Source organism: Myxocyprinus asiaticus, chromosome 23 (assembly GCF_019703515.2).
Source record: "Myxocyprinus asiaticus isolate MX2 ecotype Aquarium Trade chromosome 23, UBuf_Myxa_2, whole genome shotgun sequence".
NCBI lineage: Eukaryota > Metazoa > Chordata > Actinopteri > Cypriniformes > Catostomidae > Myxocyprinus > Myxocyprinus asiaticus.
In genome coordinates, this window is record NC_059366.1 from 15447881 (window position 1) to 15469329 (window position 21449).

General features: G+C 37.9%; 1 protein-coding gene across 1 annotated transcript in view; it reads right to left on the reverse strand.

Moving 5' to 3' along the window:
* marchf8 (membrane-associated ring finger (C3HC4) 8) overlaps positions 1-21449 on the reverse strand; it is a 146803-nt gene that overhangs the window by 27803 nt on the left and 97551 nt on the right. The window contains exons 3-4 of the mRNA XM_051651318.1: positions 9269-9319; positions 1451-1530 (exon numbers count right to left, since the gene is read on the reverse strand). Coding sequence (XP_051507278.1) covers positions 1451-1530; positions 9269-9319 — 131 coding nt within the window. The remainder of the gene's footprint in view (positions 1-1450; positions 1531-9268; positions 9320-21449) is intronic.

The window sequence follows — 21449 nt, forward strand, 5'->3', positions numbered from 1 at the left end:
ACTTGAGAAAATATTAAGGCTTTTGATGGATGAAAGTAAGTAATCATGATTGTCACTTTTTTCAGTTTCAGGATAAACAAAATAATGGACACGTGAATCGTACATAAACCACTGTTATTAAAACTGCTGTGTTAAATGTGACAATTTACACAAGAATGGAATTACAAAGTGTTTCCAAAAAAAATAAAAATAAATACATTTCTGGTTTGCTGTTGATGAAGGGATACAAAACTGAATTTACTCACCCTCATGTCATTCTGATCTTTTTTTGTTTTTTTTGCAGAACACAAAATAATTAATTTTTTATGAATATTCCGGTCCGACTTTTCAGTGCAATTACTGTTGACTCACTTTAAAGCTTAAAACAATGGCCCAAGTAGGGGGGGGGCCTGGGTAGCTCAGTGGTAAAAGACGCTGGCTACCACCCCTGGAGTTCGCTAGTTCGAATCCCAGGGCATGCTGAGTGACTCCAGCCAGGTCACCTAAGCAACCGAAATTGGCCCGGGAGGGTAGAGTCACATGGGGTAACCTCCTCGTGGTCACCATAATGTGGTTTGTTCTCGGTGGGGCACGTGGTGAGTTGAGCGTGGATGCCGCAGTGGATGGCGTGAAGCCTTCACACACGCTATGTCTCTGTGGCAACATGCTCAACAAGCCACGTGATAAGATGTGCGGGTAGGCGGTCAGGCGGTCAGACGCGGAGGCAGCTGGAATTCATCCCCTGCCACCTGGATTGAGGCGAATCACTACGCGACCATGAGGACTTAAAAGCGCATTGGGAATTGGGTGAAAAAGGGGAAAAATCCAGACAAACAAAAAAACAAAAAATGGCCCAAGTATAACACAAAATAGTACATGTGAATTGTGCGTCATATTCCAAGTCTTCTGAAAGCATACAATGGCATAAAGTTTTGGTGAGATACATCACGAAATTTGAGTCATTTTTCAGTGAAGATCTTGACATCTGTTGTCAGTTCACAACAGAACATTCATTCAGATTTCTCCTTTTGTGTTCCACATGAGAAATTTAGTCATGCGGTTTTGGAACAACATAAGGGTGAGTAAATGATGACAGAATTAAACAAATTTTGTTGAACTATCCCCCCTTTCAGCTTCACTAATGGGATTATAGGGGGTATACAAGAACAAGACAAAGGTTGGGAAACACTGTATTAGAGAAAAAAAATGGAGACAGATTATAAAAAGAAAGGTGGGAGAAACCAGAGGAATATTAAAAAAAAATTGCAGAATAAAAATGGATGGCAGTGCTGGACCCACTGATGTTCAGTTTTAAAGAGACTAACAACCATGTCACTTAAGAGTTACAGTTTTCCACATTTTTTCTAGGTCTTTTCTTACTCTCCTCTTGTACCTGTCATAGAGATGGCTCACTTGACATGACCCTACTGCATGAGTACGTGAGCTCTGTTTCAGAGCAGGGCAAACCTACCTGCATATATCCTGGTTAGAGGGCGTCACTGAAGTCCTGGGGAAGCTACAGGGAGCATTTACAGAGGTCGGACTTCCTGCCTATACAAAAAAAGAAAAAGAAAAAAAAGAGAGGATGGTATTAAAATGGAAACATTACACATTAAAGGTGCTTTTCATTGTTAATACTTTCTCCTGTTCCAGTTTAATGTGCAGAGATAACTTTGGCCATTCATAGGTTGATTTCTCTGAAATCAAGCACTGCGGATCGGTCATTGCTGTTTGAGCAGCCCCAACAAACAGTAGCAACATTGGCTAAACCAGTGGCGTGAGTTTGGGGCAGGATAATCCGTTTGCCCAAACAACAGAAAACGGGGGGAGTGTTTAGAAAATCTGTATGGAAACAGTGATAATTATCTTATTTTTTTATTCCGTTTGGTGCTGCTAGTGGTGCACAAATGACACACATCATCTTTAAGGCCGAAACATACCCTACGCAAGTACATGAACATTCCAAAATGCATCAGACCGCAATTCATAACACTGACATTGCATTCTCAACGTTGCTGCACGGAGCGGTATAGCGGACATTGGTGTGAACCATTATACTTCTACGGTGAGTTTTCTCTTTCAAGCCTACTACTGTCATGGTGAAGCAACAGTTTAAACAATGTTGCTGAGCAAGTCAAGTCAAAATATATTTTTTTAACTCACCTGAAAAAAATAACATTCAGTTTAATGGCATAGGCTTTTGAAGGTACTCTACCGCCCCCTTGATTATTAAGGTTAGTTATCGCTACAGTAACGCAAGAACGCATGTTCAACCGGACCAATTGGCAAGCGCTTGCATTTGTGTATATGTACTTGCATAAAATGTGTTTCTGGTCTTAAGTTTGAATATTTTGTCTGAAAGACAAGCATAGACCATCTGTCAAAAGTTATACCTTTCACTGAAACTCATTGCCAGAAAAAAACTAATCTTACCTTGAATTTCTAATCAAGGGATCAGGGATTGTATTCACATTGTTTGATTCCATCATTTATGTCCCAGACTAATTACCTATCGATTCTATCTGTAACGAACAGAGAATTTATGGCCCGGAGCCTGACAGGGATCAATACAGGATGAAGTGTCCGGAACTGCCCTCCACAAAAACACACGCTTACAGGCTGACACGCAAACTCACACAAATTCACATCTTAAATGCATTATGCACTCATATACAGTGGGATCCAAAGTTCTAAAACCACCAGTGAAAATACTTCTATTTTGCATTATCATTTAATACATTTTTAAAAATTTGAATTATATTCTCAGCATATCAAATTTAAATGAATTTAAAAATGTCTTAGTATTTGGTATGTCTCACTTCTGCTTTAATGAGAGCATGCACTAGAGCTGGCAAGGACACAAGTTTGTGCAAAACCTAATGATCAATGTTATTCCAGCATGATTTGTGAATGTTCCAAAAAGCATACTGAATGCTTTAATGGAAACAAGGAAATCTGATATTTTGTACAAAGGGGTTAACATGGTCAGTATCATAATCTTATTTCATTAGTGACCTAGAAATAGAGCAAAATGTTAAATATTTCTTAATTCATTCATTTTACATGTTTAACATTTTTCAAACATAAAACTTTATTTCCAGGATTAAATTAGATTTTGAATCCCAAATTTTCAATGCGGTCTCAGACTTTTGGACCCCACTGTATATACACGCTGCATTCTGCTTGTGAAGACTACTTGGAAACTGATGATGTGGTAGGCACATTTTAGTACATTAAATGTGTTTAATGTGTGTAGCATTGCTGAGTTGTGAGTGATGACTGTGTGAATGTGATTAATGCCGAGTCACTCCAAAGTCATCCCAGTGAGTGAGATAAGGTGTCTTTTCAACCCTGACAGTGTGCACGTTTGTGAGGACTCCCTCTGAGTTGCGATACTGTTCACACACTCACAAAATCATGTGTGAATAAACAAACATCAAACCCCTGTCAGAACCACATACTAACCACTCAAAAATTGGACGGTGATAAATCTGACACGTCAACACACGATTAAAAATTCTAGAATTGGAGAACAGCCATGCGGTGATGGAATTTACATGTAAATACACTTCAAAGTGTAAATTCAATCCATCTGTCAGTAAACTTATGCACGTTTACAAAAACTGCTTGTTTGTGGATGACAGTGGCTTGTCTCTCAGGTGCACTTGGAATTATTCAGAGATAATGGAAAATCATTTGTTCTCACTTATGAAACTGCCACTGCCATTAGCAGACAACAACAACAACAACAACAACAAAAAACAAGGCCTATCACTGAAAGTGGCTTGTGAAGGTAGGCAGTACTGTATTTAAAGTCCTCCTGTTATATCTTCACAATTTTCTGTAATTACTTCAGAGCTCAAATCACTCCATCCTTAACAGATTCCATACAAATTTGATTTGAAGATACTTTCAAACTACTACCTTAGTTGTACCATCTCTTTTTGTTCTCTATAAAATGGAGGTATACACTACATGGACAAAAGTACATGCAAATCCCCTCGATTTGACGATTTGGCTATTTTAGCTACACACATTAATAACAGGTGCATAGGATCGAGCATACAGCCATCCAAAATCCTTAGACAAACATTTTTAGTATTTCAATGGAGTATTTTAGGACAATGCCCATGTGCACAAAAGCAAGTTCCATAAAGAAATGATTTATTGAGAGAACAACTTGACTGGCCTGCGCAAAGTCCAGAAATGAATCCCACTGAACACTTTTGGGATGAATTGGAACTAAAACTGTGATCCAGGCTCCATCACAGACATCAGTGTCTGACCTTACTGATGCTCATGTCTAAATGGGGGCCAACTTCCAACATCTAGTGCAAAGCCTTCCCAAAAAAGTAGAAGCCAGTGTAGCAGCAAAGGGAGGGCCAACTTCCTATTAATGTCAATGGTATTGAAAATAAAGCACATCTGGGTGTGTGGCGTTTGGGTTGTCCAGTCCACATACTTTTGGCCATGTAACATACCTTTTACAAAATTTAGGGTTAGAGTTACATTTTGAAGGTACGTCACAATGATAGCGATTAAATTGTTAGAGGTCATCAAACTGCTGGATATAATAGGTGTGCGTGAGAAACTGATCAAAATTTAAGTATTTTTTTACTCTAAATCTCCACTTTCACTTTTACATCTGAAAATCACATGTGGTGTGCCTTTTAAGTTTCACTTTCAGATGTGAAAGTGAAACTTAACAGGCACACCACATGTGATTTTCAGATGTAAAAGTTAAAGTGGAGATTTAGAGTAAAAAATGGACTTAAATATTGATCTATTTCTCACCCAGACCTATCATATCGCTTCCGAAGAATTTAAACACTGGAGTCATATGGATTACTTTTATGTTTCCTTTATATGATTTTTGGAGCTACAAAAGGTCTGATCACCATTCACCTGCACTTTATGGACCTACAGAGCTGAGAAATTTTTCTAAAAATCTTCATTTGTGTTCTGCAGAAAGAACATTGACATACACATCTGGGATGGCATGAGGGTGAGTAAATGATGAGAGAATTTTCATTTTTGGGTGAACCATCCTTTAAGGGGTTTAAGCCATTTTGTGTCATGCCTAAGAACATCCCTTGCCCTTGGTAAAATCACCGTAATGCATGGCCAATCTTAATTCAAATCTATTTTCATCTAGTTTTTGTTTCATAACAGTTTGCATATCCTGTAGAGTAGCTCAATCTGTCTCTGAGTTTATATACAACAGATGTATTGTGACTCAGTTAAGTATTATGGCTACAATCACTCCAGAATAGGATTAGAAAAGAGCATCAGTCACAACATTTTAGGATCTATCTGGGATCTAGAGCATAACAACTGTCACAAAGTGCTGTAAAAAAAAAAAAAAAAAAAGCTGCTTGACTCTCCAAAATAAACAATTTTCATCTCTTTTCCCTTTTTGCACACTTTTTCATGCATCAAGATGGAAAATATTATGTCTTTATAATGAACCAGAGACACAAACTTACAAGTAAATCTTTGTCAATTACGATGCAAGACTTTAGACTTCAATACAACTTCAGAAAACAGAGAAAAACAGAAAGAACACGAGTGAGAACAAGGAAGAGCGAGTAATCTCTTGCCTCCAGATCTGCTCAACAAGCCTCCATAACCTCTTCCATGCTCTCTCTCTCTCTCTGCAAAGCTATTGTAAAGTTTTTGTGTGCGCTGTTGGCATATGGAGGCTGAATTGCTTCTAGTAATGAGTGTTGTTCTGGGTGGCTGTCCTCTCTCCATGGCTCCAATCATCATACACAGTGCACAATGACCTTGCATCTCTAAAACTTGCCTTAGTCCCAGACATGAGTATGAGTGCACAAAGGGCCAAAAAAACTGAGATGAGCACAAGAGCACATTGTCGAGTCTCAAAAATAACACTGGACCACAGAAAGAAAGTCAATCCATTTTTATGTTCTTCTGGCCCTGAGAAAGTCCATGTAGAGACATAAGATCTCACTAAACAGCTCACTTAAACATACTGAACAGCATCAACAGCTAGCCTCTTCTGGCAGGTGCTGTTACAACATTATCCATTAGAAAATAGCCGTATATTCTGACCAAAGTTTTGCAAGCAAAATATTTACACATTATATACACAATAATTTTACTGTATTATAGTAGATGCTTCACCAGTGACTGATTTTGTTTTTTATTTTTAGGGCTGTTAAAAGTGTGAAATAGACTTTATGTGCTACCTTACCAACAGCCACTGAAGGAATGAAAGAGAATGCTGTGGCTTTCTCCAGGTATATTAGACCTCTATGGCCATTACCTACAAACTAATATGCACGTCCTTTTAGTTAGTTTGTTAAAAGGCACGTCAGGCAAAACAAAGTGGACTACTTCAAACAAGTCATTATATAATATGGTACTGTTGTACAGATTGCAAATTGGAGAGATTACAACAGTGATTTAACACATTATGGTAACTCAGGCAATAAAGGCTAGTTCAGGGCCTGTTAATGCATATAAGGAAATAAATAAGTACACACTCTAGTCTTTCCCCTAATAGCTTTATTGCATAACTGATAGATAACCCAAGTGGTGATGCAGTTCGTAAGAACCTCTGTTTCATAATGAGGTGGATTTAGGCAGCATGTGCTCTTTGGAATGACTCTTAAAAGCAATCAAAAGGAAATTAGGAAAAAGTTGTGTACAGAAACAGAATGATGAGCTGCACTAAATACAAAACCATTACAATAAGCAAGCTTTTGTTTTCTAAGCTGTTCAACCCTAACCAATTTGGGCAAACCATTAAAACTCTGCAGGTAATTGTTTGTACATTATCATCCACATAATTTGAGGCATATGTCTACAGAATGATTATGGAAATGAACACAGATGCTGCAGTGAGAATGGTCTGTCAGTCACTCACATGTGATAGTTGATGTGATGAGGCAGAGGAGTTCACAACAGATGTTCCCTAATGAATCAAAGGCTTTCCACCCTCACCAAGACTAAACAAAATTTAAGAATTTTAATTCCTACTTCCTTAAATTCACATTTAAATTACAATTCTGCATCTAGTTTAATACCTTAATTCAAATTCAAGAATTAAATTACAATTTAAAAGTAACTATCAATTCAATTTTGAATGGTTCAACACAAACATGCAAGCCCTTCCTGAAACACAGGTGAATAAAGAAGCCAAACTCTGAGTAAATTCAAAACAAAGGCTTAAAGAGATGGGAAAGAACCAAACAAGAGGATTTTGAGTAATAAAAGCAGGGACATGGACCACTTGAATGTGTTGTTTTGTTTGACTGCTTAATGCAGTTGGCAAAGGCAGAGTTGACAGGAATACCCCATGGACCACTATTAGGACCCTTTGTGTTTCACTGCAGTCAATGCCTCATCACGCTGAATGTGTGCATGTAGGACACTGAATAGATAACAACTGTAATGGGAACTCTCATATTATTTATTCTGGCATAGAAGAATTTGTTCTGGAATGATGAGACGTCGCTTTCCACTGGGGCTGAACGCGGATCACTCTGATGCTGCTCGCTGTATGTAAACAGTCAACTGAATGTGCTACAATGGGCTATGAATATAAATGAAGTCCAACTTTTCACTCAACTTGTCAAAGCACAGCAGCACTAAATGTTGACAACAATAAAGCTATGGGAATTGCTAGCAGTTCTCTTTTAATAATAACAGTGCTTTCTCATTACAATTTACAGTACACTACACATTACAGAAGTAAACCACTTTTGATGACATGCAGTTTGCAACTTTGCATGCTTCTGGTCATTTGCATTGTGGTCTGATGCATTTCTTATTGCAACGTGTCTCAGAATAAATTGCTTTTGGAGAGCAGCTCATTCTTTGCTTATCTTGATATGAATCCATAGCAAGTGCCAGTGAGTGAATGTGAAATTTTGATGGTATATCCAAAGGGGCAAATTTTAAAAACACAATGAAACTGGAGTCTTCTCCTGCTGAGTCATTACCTAGCTACAGTAGCAAACAGATGCCGTTAACACTCATGGTGGTAGTGACGTCAATGATGCAAACGTACCGTGGTCAGGACCCAAATAACACAATGACAAGAGAGACCTACGGGTGGCAGAAGGGCGACGGTGGAATTGAATTCTAGTCTGGACCAATCAATCAAAGTGTTAAAACCACTTAAAAATGCTTTTGAATGCTCTAGATAACCCAAAATTCTCAGTAACTGGATGGCTAAATTAGTGGAGTGTTTCACAGAGCAGGTGACCCTGGCATCTATTAGTGCATGTAAAGGGTTTATCTGTTAAGAGGCTCAATGTTACGCAGAAGTGCAGTAAATCTCCACTAAGAGGAAGAGATCCAGGTTAGAACGAAAGTGCCTGACAGACATGATCCCAGCATGAACTCACCTGCTACTATATTGTTCCACGAGTCCATGTCTTTAAAAAGTGAAATCAATGTGAATGCAGTGTAGGGTTTACTTTAATAGGGTGATAAAAAAAAAAAAAAAATGAGCAGGCCGAAACATTCTACGCAAGGACGATCTCACATTTACTAGTCGTTGCACTACGGAATATGTTCAAATGTAATTTATAATGCAGACCTAGTACATTTTGCATTCCAAGTGTTACTGAAAGGTGTGCTACAATAGGCGTTAGTGAACAAAACAGTCTTTAATATCCAATTTTCTGTAGCGCCAGCGCGTACAGCTCAAAATGGAACGCGGCACCAGTTTATTGTCGTCGAGATGGATGTGCCACAACGGACGCTAACAGTGTAGAGAGCAACATTGATTATAAAGGGGTTCTATTGCTTTTGATGCGTCACGACGCATCGGTCACGTCCAATGTAGACAGGGTGTTAGGGTTAGGTTAGTGTGGCCACGCCACAGTATGTTCAACAGGACTGTGCGTTTGCGTTGGCCAGGCAGTCATGTCAGCATTTGAGTACTTGTGTAAAGATGTTTTTGGCCTAAGGAATTTGGTTTTTATTAAAATGTTAGACAAATATACAGGTGTTCCTTTTACAAGCACAAAGCTTCACTGAACTGAGAAGTAAATAACAACAGTGAAAGTGTCTAGAAATGCATAAAATTATTATCTTAATTTTCTTCTCGCTTTTAGTCCAGACAAAATATGTCATGACCATCAATTTCCTTTGCATGGCAAAGTAAATAAATACAGTTTACTGTATATTGTTTAAAATTTCTTGCATGGAAATGGAATAAAAGATGAAAATGAAAGGTAGTTGCAGACCCCTAGAAAGCCAAGCCTTTCTCTCTCTGTCAGTCTCAGTAGAAAAGGAAACAAGATTTTCATACCTTTGAAATATTGCTGGACCTGCTTGCAGAATGACCAAGTGGTTTCTCATTCTGTGAAGAGAGAGGAAAGGGTAGAAAAAGTTAGAGAACAGTGCTTACAATTAAATTCAAAAGAAACAGAGAACAAGAGAGGGAAAAACTACTTTCAAGTACAAAGTCACCTGAAACTGACAGCTAAAAGTGTTTTAAAAACACTGCAACCCTCAATTGTGATTATCAGTGCACTCTAGAATCGTATGCACTCTGAAAGATGAAATACACCCACACAGAAAGAAATAATAAATTGTAAGCGATTTAACACGACTGCTTTAATTGAATGGTCTTTAAGATCGATACTTCTCAGCTGGTTAATTCCACCCTCAAGCATTGAGGAGAGATGTCTTTTTTCCTGCTGTAATATTATTTATAGGTCAGCTGTGACTGCAGTGTAAGAGGGTTGGTGTATTACCAGCATGTTCTACTTTGTGACACAGATCACAATTGCAATTTAAGCATGAATGCAAATCAAATGAAAGTGTGCAAGTACAGAGAAGAGTTAGTGGATAATTCAATTAATCTGGAGATATTTGACCATTTTGAGATTATCAACAGTGCCAAATAACCGGGTTTGCTTGTCCGATTAACAGAGGTTGTAGTTCCCCCTTGTGTCAGTTCCAAAATTTACCAACAGCCTTGACAATGGATAATAAAGTATGTCTGTTTTCAAAGTTGTTTAGTGAATGTTGAGTAAATATTGCCTTCAAAAATATGTCTTCATTTCAGCTATTTTTGCCCTCGCTTAATTGTATTTATTACATATCTATCAGCCCTTGTAATACCCATCCTGGTCAATCACAAGTATGTAGTAGGCATCTATATTTCTATTAACTCCCTTCTTCAATAGCTGAATTTCTGTGGCTAGACTCAAATCATTTGCAGCTGCTTTTAGTACAGATGAACTCAGGGCAAGCACACTATCCTTTGCAAATATGTTTTAACATCCCTGAAACACTTCGAAATGCATCTTTTCCCTGTCCATGTTAACAGCACTTAATGGCAACCTTTATTCAAGTATTATCTTTTTGTCACTGTTTGCCATCTTTGGCATATTTACAGTTCCAGGAATTCACTTAAAAATAGATTGCAAGTTTATTGGCATTTCATCTAGAAAAGGGGTTCAGTGAAACAGACTCTCTGAATGAAAATCCACATAAAAGGATCAATATCATATTCTTACTAGAGGTCGACTGGTATATATCGGATTTACTGATTAATCGAGCCGATAGTTGCATTTTTTAATTATTGGCTATCGGAAAAAAAATAAACTCAGTTTCTGATAGTTATTTTTGCTTTCATTTCTTCACAGCTGGCACTGGAGGCCTGTACAGTCTAAACTCCTTGTTTCTACAGTATAACAGCACCCTCTAGAGGTTAAATAAAAAACAATCACTGACCCCGCATGGAGTTTGTTGTGCAACGTGACTAGACTATTTATAGAGATGGATGCTTCAAGCAGGGGTTTAAAAGCCTAGGTATGTATACAATACACATTATTATTATTATTGTCATGGTACGATAAATCAGTCATTTAAGACAACCAATTGTGGTTTGATAATTAATGTTTATAACTAATCACTGCACCGGAGAATTGCTTTGCAGACATGGTCTGTTAGAGTCAAGGATGGAAACTGCTTACATTTCCTCTTAATAAACCGTTTTGAATAAAAAAAAAGTCACTTATGAATTTGTGCCGATCCATTGAGTTTTTTTCCCTGGGACTGAGGGGCGTTCAATTGATTCCAGTGAGATTATAAACATGAGCGCTCCGAAAAGGTTGTTTCAAAGTGAATTTATAAGTTAATTATCGGTAGCAAATCCATCATTAATTCCAACCTTTTATGAATATGCTGCCTGAGTTTTTGTTTTCGCTCATCCGTTCGTTTGCTTCAGAAGTTCAAGCGTGAGCACGATTCATTGTGTGAATGCACATGCACAGGAACAGTTTTACAATTTTCGTTTTATATTTTTTTGACTATAAAGTTACCCAAACTTTTCTCCCTTCTGACTAAATGAACTTCAGTCCAAACTTCCTAATTTTATGACGTAGTTATGTACAAAAAAAAACTTAAGAGCATGGTAAAATTTGTCAGAAATACATTTTGATGAGGGCACATTGTTATATAATACAATGTGTTCATGTGTTCATTCTATTCTAAAATTACCTTTAAAAAGATTTGAGTTGTACCCTTTTTCTCTCTCCCTTTCCTGTACATCATTTATAGATTTAATATGACAATAAAATATAATAAATATTGTCAGAAGCGATTAAGCATAAAGTCGCTATTTGGCTTTGTAAGGCAATGTTAAATGTTACTGCTGAACAAACACATTTGACCGGTAATATTTTAATTAATATTTTCATTAATTTCATATGGCTTTGAAGAAGGTACCAGTGTGGGAGAAATTTCTTAAAGTATCACCATGGAAAGTAATACTTAAAGTTCAGCACTATTTTACATTGAGTGGAAAGTTTTTATTCATATTGGAAATTTTATTATTTTGATTATTTTATCATATTATTTTACTATCGTCCAATGGGGGCCTGGGTAGCTCAGCGAGTACTGATGCTGACTACCACCCCTAGAGTCGTGAGTTCGAATCCCAGGGTGTGCTGAGTGACTCCAGTCAGGTCTCCTAAGCAACCAAGTTGGTCTGGTTGCTAGGGAGGGTAGAGTCACATGGGGTTACCTCCTCGTGGTTGTTATAATGTGGTTCTCGCACTTGGTGGGGTGCGTGAGGAGTTGTGCATGGATGCCGCAGAGAACAGCGTGAGCCTCCATACGCGCTACGTCTCCACAGTAACGTGCTCAACAAGCCACGTGATAAGATGCGCAGATTGACGGTCTCAGACATGGAGGCAACTGAGATTCTTCCTCCGCCACCCGGATTGAGGCGAGTCACTACGCCACTACGAGGACTTGGAGCGCATTGGGAATTGGGCATTCCAAACTGGGGAGAAAAGGAGTGAAAAAATAAACTATATCGTCTGATTGGTCTGTTTTCCCCACCTTAATTATCGGTATCGGCATTACCCACTATCGGTTGACCTCTTATTCTTACATAGCAGATCTTTTATATAAAGCCTCATTCTATTCCTCTTTCCTCCAAAAAAGGCTGTGTCTTAAGTGGTCTCCTAGGGCCATAAAGAAAAAGTAGCCTATATCTTTGCGCAAAAAAAAAAAAAAAAAAAAAAGGAGGTCTGCCAACCATGTCTTGCATGTCCCGAGTCAGTCTCTTTGTCCTCAAACTGATGGAGACAGAAACAAAAGTGGTTAAATCCATGTCTTCTGAAGTGATATGATAGGTGTGGGTGAGAAACAGAACAATATTTAAGTCCTTTTTTTACAATAAATCTCAGCCTCAACCACTAGGTGGCTGAATGTGAAAGTGAAGGTTTACAGTAAAAAGTTACTTTATATAAAAAGACTAAACATTTATCTGTTTCATATAACTTCAGAAGATATGGATTTAACCACTGGAGTCATGGATGTATTTTTGGACCTTCTAAGTTTTGGTCACCATTTACTTGCATTGTATGGACCTACAGAGCTGAAATATTCTTCTAAAAATCTTTGTGTTCTGCTGAAGAAAAAAAGTCATACACATGTGGGATGGCATGAGGGTGAGTAAATTATGAGAGAATTTTAATATTTGGGTGAACTATCCCCATATCTGTTTTACATTGAGAAAAATGAGAATTACAAAAAAAATGAAATGTCAAAAAAAAAAAACAATTTTTACCAATTATGATTAGGTTTTTATAATTAGATTATCATTTAGATGAGATTATTACTCATAACAGTTATTTGTACTGTATTACTGTACATTGATTCTATTAAAACCAGCGTAAATTAAAAAGCAATACAAACAAAAATATGATTATGAATAACTTCTTAAATAACATTCACATTTTAAAGAGAACCGTCATGAAAATGATCACATTGCAAAAAATCTGAATAGCCCTAAAATAGTATTATCTTATGCACAATAAGAAGCTCTGCTGAAGTCTTTCATCATTAAGGAACACAAAAAACAACACTGAACCTTCAAAACAACAACAACAACCAGTGTTGAACAAAAGAAAAACCAGAGTAAAACCATCACTAGTCTAGTATTTCCAGCACTGTATAAATGGTGGGGCAGAAACGGCACTAATATCAGTGCTTGGCAGAGAAAAGCTCTGTAACAAAGAGCCCTTTGGCAGCATGTGTTATGGTTAGCAAGTGGGTGAGTGTACTGTGAGAGCTCAATGTTTCTCCTCTGAACTCAACTGTAATGGTGAGGGGCCCAATGTGTGTGAGAGCATGTGCAGCACCAGAAGGACATACTCTTTATCTTTAATCATTCCTCTGCTTTTTATCCATGTCTCTAGATCTCAGCTGTTACCATGGAGATGCAGCGGAAGGGGACCGAGTGTATCCCTGCTGGTTATGGTCTTTCTGTTATAAAGGAAAATTTCAGCCACGCAAGACATCAAAACAATTCATCTATAGTTGCTGGGTTTCCATCCAAAATGTTTCAAATTTTTTTTAAGCACATTTCAAAAAATTCGACTTGTTGTGCATTTCCATCCACTACATAATGCGTGTTATCAAGAGGGAGCCGCCTCGTCAAGATGGAGCAGCTGAATGACCTCTCCCTGCGCTGGGGACAGTTTTATTTGCAAGATAGGAGTATCTCATTTTATTAAATGCATCCACGAGACACTGCAGAATAAGTATAATACCTGATATAATAGGGCTGAAATAGTTGCGATGCCCACACACCGCCAGTTTCCGCATACCTGGGAGAGCCTGATCTCAAAACTGTTCCGGTGGATTGTGAGGACCCACTTTGACGACCAGCTGTGGGTTAAACACTTCCGAATGACAAGCGCTACGTTCAAAGAATTGTGTGCCAAAGTTAGACCTTTCGATGGGCCAACAGTGGCAGACTGGCCATTGGGAGAACTGGGACTTTTCCTGGTGGGCCGCGTTATGCAGAACGCGCCACAAAACGGCGCCGAGATATGCGGAAGGGGGCAGCGACATGCAGAAAAGGACCACAACCCCCCCCCAACTTTTGGGCCAGTTTGTGCCGGAAACGTAGGCAGCTGACTTGCTGCCTAATCAGTTAAATGGCTTAACTGACAGCTGTTTTGAATGAATGGAACTATTTAAGAACAGTTTGGAAAGCACCTTATTTTCATCGTACCTCCGAATACAGCCTCCTGAGGCAGCATTTTCCTGGTTTCGGACACAGCCTTGAAGTTGCGCTCATGCGTTCGTGCGGATCCAGCGCGAGCCTCAATCTCCTGACAGTTTAAACAGCCTGGATCACCTGCTTGGATTGTTACAGAGTGATGCCATGATTTGTGAATCAGAGGAACTTTTGATCCCGATCCTGAAGTTTTGATTCTGGCTGATAGAATATGCACTTCAGGGGAAGATAAAAGATGAGCGTTCAACAGGAAGAAAACGCTGGATTTTCGTGAGGTTTGTGAATTGCATCCATTTAAACGAGATATCTGCATATTTGCAAATGGTATATAATAGAAGTTTCATTGATATTTGCCTTTTTATCATTAGACAAGATAGTTAAAAGTTACAAGTTCAACTGTTGAGGAGAGAGAGGGAGAATGAAACAGGCGAGCACTTTAACATTATGAGCTCAAACGTGTCTGCCGATGCTCTGATATGCAGACCGTTTAAATGACACTGTGTTGCACACTGTTATTGTAGTAACACAATGGTGCATAACAAAACAAACCGTGACTGGTCATTTACATGTCTCAGTCACTTCACATGCAAGCAGGCGCTTTTCGGCACCCTAAAAAAAAAAAAAAAGCGCCAATGCCAATAATTAAAAGAGTCATAATATCGGCCGATTTATCAGCCGACCACTAATGGAAACCCACCTCTCTTTCCATACATATATACACAAGGTGATGATCATCTTGCTGTTTCTTTACCAGTTCAAAATGAGGCATGCTGAATAAAGCTATATTGAATATTTACAATATAATCCTAATGGTTTTCTGATGATATAAAATTAAGCAACACCTTGAATCAGAATGATTTTAATTTGGCTTTAAATAGAGTTACCTAAAAACTCCTTGTCTCATGACTCATGAATATGAAAACTGAGTAGAATAAATTCATTTTCATTTTTGAATAAACTCCAATTGAATTTATTTGGAATAGAAGATGCGCATCAAACAAGTCATGTGACTGAAAAATGTGTTCATAACTGGACTAACCAGTTTGGTCTGGTCATTCTGAAGGAACAATTTCCTGAAAATCCAAAGATTTTGCAGAGCAAATAAGTAAAATACAAACTTGAACTTTTTTTTGAACACATGGGATGGAAAAGCGGCTTTATTCACACATTGTTTTTGTGATGTTATGGTTATTTGCATAAATTACATTTTCAACTTGGATGGAAACGTAGCTAATGGCTGTTTGGATGAAATTTCAGTTCATCCAAACAAAAGAAAAAAAAAAGAAATATAATAATTTGAGAACAAATACATAGAGATATTTTTTAGCCTTCTCATGATATTCAATACATATCAAGATATACTAAATCATCAGACTAATCTGACTCATGAGAATGCAGACATGACATGGCAGGTCAAAGTTCCTCAGAGAGGGAGACTGTGAACTTCTCTCACGTTGCAGACCTTGATTTCAGCCTCATGTTTGTCTCTTATCTCTGACTGTGACACAAGTGCAGTCAAACCCCTCTGTAGGTAAACCGCCTCTGCCTAAATGTCTCTTAAAACATGCCCAGCCTCACTCTGCTGACCTGTTATTTTCACAAATTTAACTGTCGTTCACAATATGCAGCAGGTCTTTGAAAATTAAAGCATCTTAAACGAAATGGCATGCACCCCAAACCAGAAAATCAAATCTACATAAAGGTGCCCTTCAGAAAAAATTATATTTTGAGGGTATAGGAACTGATGTGTCAAACAACAGTAATTAACTCATAAACCCATTTCACTGTACATATACCTTTAAAGGAACAGTATGACAAATTAAAAGATCACCCGAAATGGTTTGACGTCAATGACGTTCTGGTCATGAGACAAGCAAAAAATGTGATGTCACTGACATCAAACTAAAAGCAACAAAAGCAAGATTTTAGGTGAATAACGACTTGCATTTAGTTACAGATGGCTTCAGAAGACTTGGAATATAGTGCGCAAGTCATGTGGACATCTTTTATTGTGTTTTACAGTTGCCATTGTGGAGCTTGACAGGACCCATCCCCATTTATTGACAACCTTGTACTACTACCTATTTTTGCAATGCTGTTTGATAACGCTTGTGGCGCAGAAATCACGCAATTACTGTAGGTATAATCTCAAACTTTGAAAGAGGAAGAACTCTGTAGACAAGTAAATCTACCAATCATTAGAATGAAAATAAGATAATAAAACAGGATAACACTTATAGGAGACATGTGCAACTAAATAATAGGCTACGTATTCCTAAAAGATCCAAATTAATTTACTGTGTGAGTGCATGGATATATACAGTAGATACCCACAGATATGGCTGAATGCTTACTAACAAGTACTTCAGGTGTGTTGTGGCTGTTTTCGGCAACAGCAGAAATGAAGTGTTGTGGATCTGCATGCTTCATCAAGTGTGTGGGCAGATCCAGAATAATGAGCCAAGCTCTTAGGTTGCCATGAGTGCACGGAAAATGCAATGAGACGACAAATGCATGGCTGGTGCTTGAATGTAGTATGACAGGGATGATTAAATTAGAAAACAGCACAGTGACATTTAAAGTAGGTGAGCAGTACATTCATATCACTCAACATGCTCAAATTATCAGTGGCAGTGGGCTGTAGGGAGGAGAGTGAAGTTTCTAAATCAATGATTCCTCTTCCTGATCTCAAACTACATTCTACTGGGATTTACTGGTAATTTCCTGCCCCATTTAATGTGTCATATGATCCAAAGAAACCCAAGGAACTGCTGCTGTCTTATCACCCTGACAGTCGAGGTGTGCTTAATTCTCGGACATTTAGTCTTTTACCTGGGAATGCAGGACATTTCTTCCACCTGATGTGATCTGACAAAAGCTTTACAAAATTGGCTGAAGGTGTCAAGTGCTTCCTGGAATATTCTCTCTGCCACATAGGAGAAATCACTGCTCATAGTCTTGCGTTGCCAGACCTTGGACTATCAACAAAAGGTCTGGTCAACTTCGTAGTTAAATCTGGCCAAGAACTGCACACTAAGAAGGGAAGAGACCATCTGACCAACATGTAAAATGACCATCCACAGTTAGCTTTTTACATGATGTTGATACGAGATACTTCCATGTATATTTGGTCAATGATTAGTGATAGAACATTCTGTCAATTAATTTGTTTCCATTTCTTTGGCAACGCACTGAGTAGACCGACCCACTGTGAACTCTCGTTGGTGCAAAATCCAGCTTCTCATAACAGTACATTAAAACAACAAATACAGTCTTATTGACTACAGTTACATGGACACCATAAAGCTGCTTAAGGCTCGAAATCGGTGTATGCGTTTACATGAGCTGTGTTATCGATTTACAGAATCTGTGTTACCATATACATGCGGCTCAGTCAGTAAGCAGCTTTCTCTAAAGCAACATAATTTCCCTGCGACGCTTGTGTAAATAAACACAACATCTGAGGAAGTCTTTGCTATTTTATTCTCTGTTGCTTCACTTCATTTACAGATATTCAAGAATTGTTGCTGCATTTATTTCCTTCACTTTCTATCGCGACCTGCAGCTGAATTGCAATGCAGTAGCGGGGTTTCCCTCTTACATAAAACTCTGGGATTCCCTCAATGTATGAGCACATATGCAAATGTGAGGGACAGTCGATATTTTACATTGGTGTGTATAAATCGGTACAGTTTATAGTGAATGTGATTGTACTCCCAGAAATTTTTAATTCTTTCCACTATGTTGACTTGAGCTCCATTACGTTCACGCACATGCGCACTCCTCAAAAACCTGTAACAACGCCACGTTATATTTATGTGACCACAATAAGCCATTTTCTTATGTGCAGGTGAAAGTGGTCATTATCGCATTCAGTGTGGATAGAGAGATTGATGACAGATGCTTGTCACAGGAAACTTATTGCATCTGGTTAGAATAAAGTGTTAGGTTTAGGTTAGGGTTAGGTGCAGAACTGTAATAAACACAAACATATCTTATAAATATGGCCACAAGCGTCAGTTACTGGGGGCCAACCACATATGGAAAAATGACAAAAATAATCAGATTTGACAGGAAAGATCCAGTGGAACACTAACCCCAACTCAAACCCTAACTGCCTTAATCACAGTAGCACAAATAGGATTTTCTTAAGTTATAATGCCCCCTAGCACCAAAAATGAATAACATTGTGCATGTGACCTCAGAATGTTCTCTTGTCCATGTGTTTTAAGTTTTGTTAAGTTTGAATTTTTCGCTCACAAGATACAGGCTAATTAGCAATTACAGGCCACACCCAAAAACGTTTTTGCTTCGATCTTCCAAACGACTTAATCAAAATTCTTTTGATAACTTTTTGTCAGGAGGGTCTGTAGATGTATACTAAATTTCGTGCAAATTGAGGACATGGCCTAGCATGAGTTTGAAAAAGTAGGTTTTTCAAAAAAATTTAAGTGGTTGAAAAGCCTATACGGTTCTGGAGTTATTAAAGAAAACATTTATATGCTTTTTAAAGAAAAACAATTTATAGACGGAAATGAAATCGGTGCTGTGCGTTTTGTAGGGCTTAACTCATGCAATCAGGAGAAAAATAATTTTTGATTCTACCCCTTACGGTTGCGGAGATATCAGCGAAAACTAAAAATCCTTATTAAAGCGCCACCTAGGATCGGATGGGGGTGTTTGTGTGTGCCTGAGTAGCAGTTGGGATTTGGGACCATCCTGCCAAGTTTGGGATCTCTACGACTTACGTTTTTTGCTGCCTAGACACTTTTAGGGCAGAAAAATAATAAGAAAAACTGGAAAATCAGTACAAATACAATAGGGTTCCAGCACCTTCAGTGCTTGGCCCCCTAAATAATCACATGCAACGTTTCACAGCAAGACAGTTACCATCTAAACATTTAAATGTACTACAATTTTTTTTTTTTATATTTATGTGCTAGTCATGTAACAACTACTGCTAGTTACTAATAAATGTCTTAATGTTTGAACAGTGTTGGGTAAGTTATTATATAGTAATCCACAACACATGAATAATTACTTTAACATTGTAGTCAGATTACTTTATGGGAAAAGTAATCACATTACTCATTTTTACTTCCAATTCACAAAGATTTGTTTTTCCCGTTCAACTAATTTAAAATAATGTCTGTATTTCCTCCTCATCTCTTCAGAAATACAAACTGACATACATGAACATAATTCATGTTTTAAATGTATTTAAAAATAATAGTTTTTAGAAATGTATATCCAAGTTCTGTACTTAAGTAATTACATTTTTGTAGTAACTGAAGGTCAGTAATTGTAATCGGATTACAAGAATTTAAATTATAATGTGTTACACTTTTTTTTCATAAATTTATTAGATTACAGTAATCAGATTACACCAAATACTGTTCTTGAATATCTTTCAAAGATTCAAAATGGCATGAACCTTGGAAACTTGCAAATCTAGAGATACGTTTTTTTAATCCCCAGACAGTCCATACGCAGTCTGTGTGCATACTGGCTGATACCAAGGCTACATTGATCATAACTGTCCTCAAAATATACCTGCTTTGGAAACTTTCTTAAAAGTATAAAACATGTCTAAGAAAAAAGATTTAAGGTGTGGAAAACACATCACTACATCATTTGCACTATTTTGCACTTTGTTCAGGCAAAGCTTTGTATAGTATATTCAGCCCAAACATTGGCCCAGGATCTGGTCTGTCTCAAAATAGAGAGAGGGCGAGTCCATGACTGCCTCACAGAGAAGATTGAATTATCCTACTGGGTGAGCAGAGGTTGTTATCAGCCCTGAGTGAGTGTAGACCTGTGACAGATCACCATCTGCACTGCCTCAGCTGGCTGTTTTCTCTCTCCATCTCTTAGATTCCATATCTCCATGTCTTATTGCCTGAGCAGACAGCTAAATGCAACAATGGCAGTCGGGAGGAACAGACATCAAATGAGATCATAGCTACAATCTCACCATCACTCTGTCTTTCTATTTTCATCCCTCTCTCCATCACCCTTTTTGTTGTTCTGTTTTTTTTTTTTTACTTTGCATGTGTGCACGCCCTTCAGCACTTCCTATCAGTTAATGTTTGACTGGATGTGAACATAATGACACAATAACTTTCAAAGAACTGGCTTCTCATGACAAAACGAGAATAAAAGAGAATATGTTCTTCAAAGCATTATGGTCAAAGGATGTGATTATTATTTAGTTGAGGGAATACAAAATGCGACAAGTATTAAACAAGCAAAATTTGGAACCAACAACTGCATCCCACATAACGATAATTTTGAATTTCTTAAAGCCTTGTCACGGAAAAGTGCATCTTCGCTTCTCGTTCAGAGCCAAAAAGAAGTTTGAAATAGCTGAGCAAAGACATACTGTTTGTGAACATTCAGACAACCGCCACACTGCTGGGGGAGGAACTTTCAGGCATTCAGAGGAGCACTTAAATATGAGGACGCTCAAGACTACACATAAAACATCAACTAATATGACATTAAAATGTGTTATCAACTACTTCATGCCTAATTTAGAGAATTCACATGAAATAAGTCACTTTTTAATCACTCGATGATATATATGCAGCAGATAATGTGTAAATTATGTCGTTTACATTCTGAATTCATGGAGCTAATGAGCTAACCCACCATCCATGGCCATAATATGCACCAATTACACTCTGTTATAGCAATTTATGATGACACTGATACCTCTGCACAGATGTGTTTAAAAGAGTGTTAATGTGTAGAATACAGACAAAAGAATGATGATAGGCATATCTTAATATGGGCAGATCTGTGAAGGCTTTCGGCTGCAGATGGCACGAGTGAATGGACACTTGAGTATATTTTATTCCTTTTGTAGACTAATTAAAAAAATATATACATATTTGCATGACATGTTCTTGGAAAATGTGTCCACGCGAACACTCACACAGAT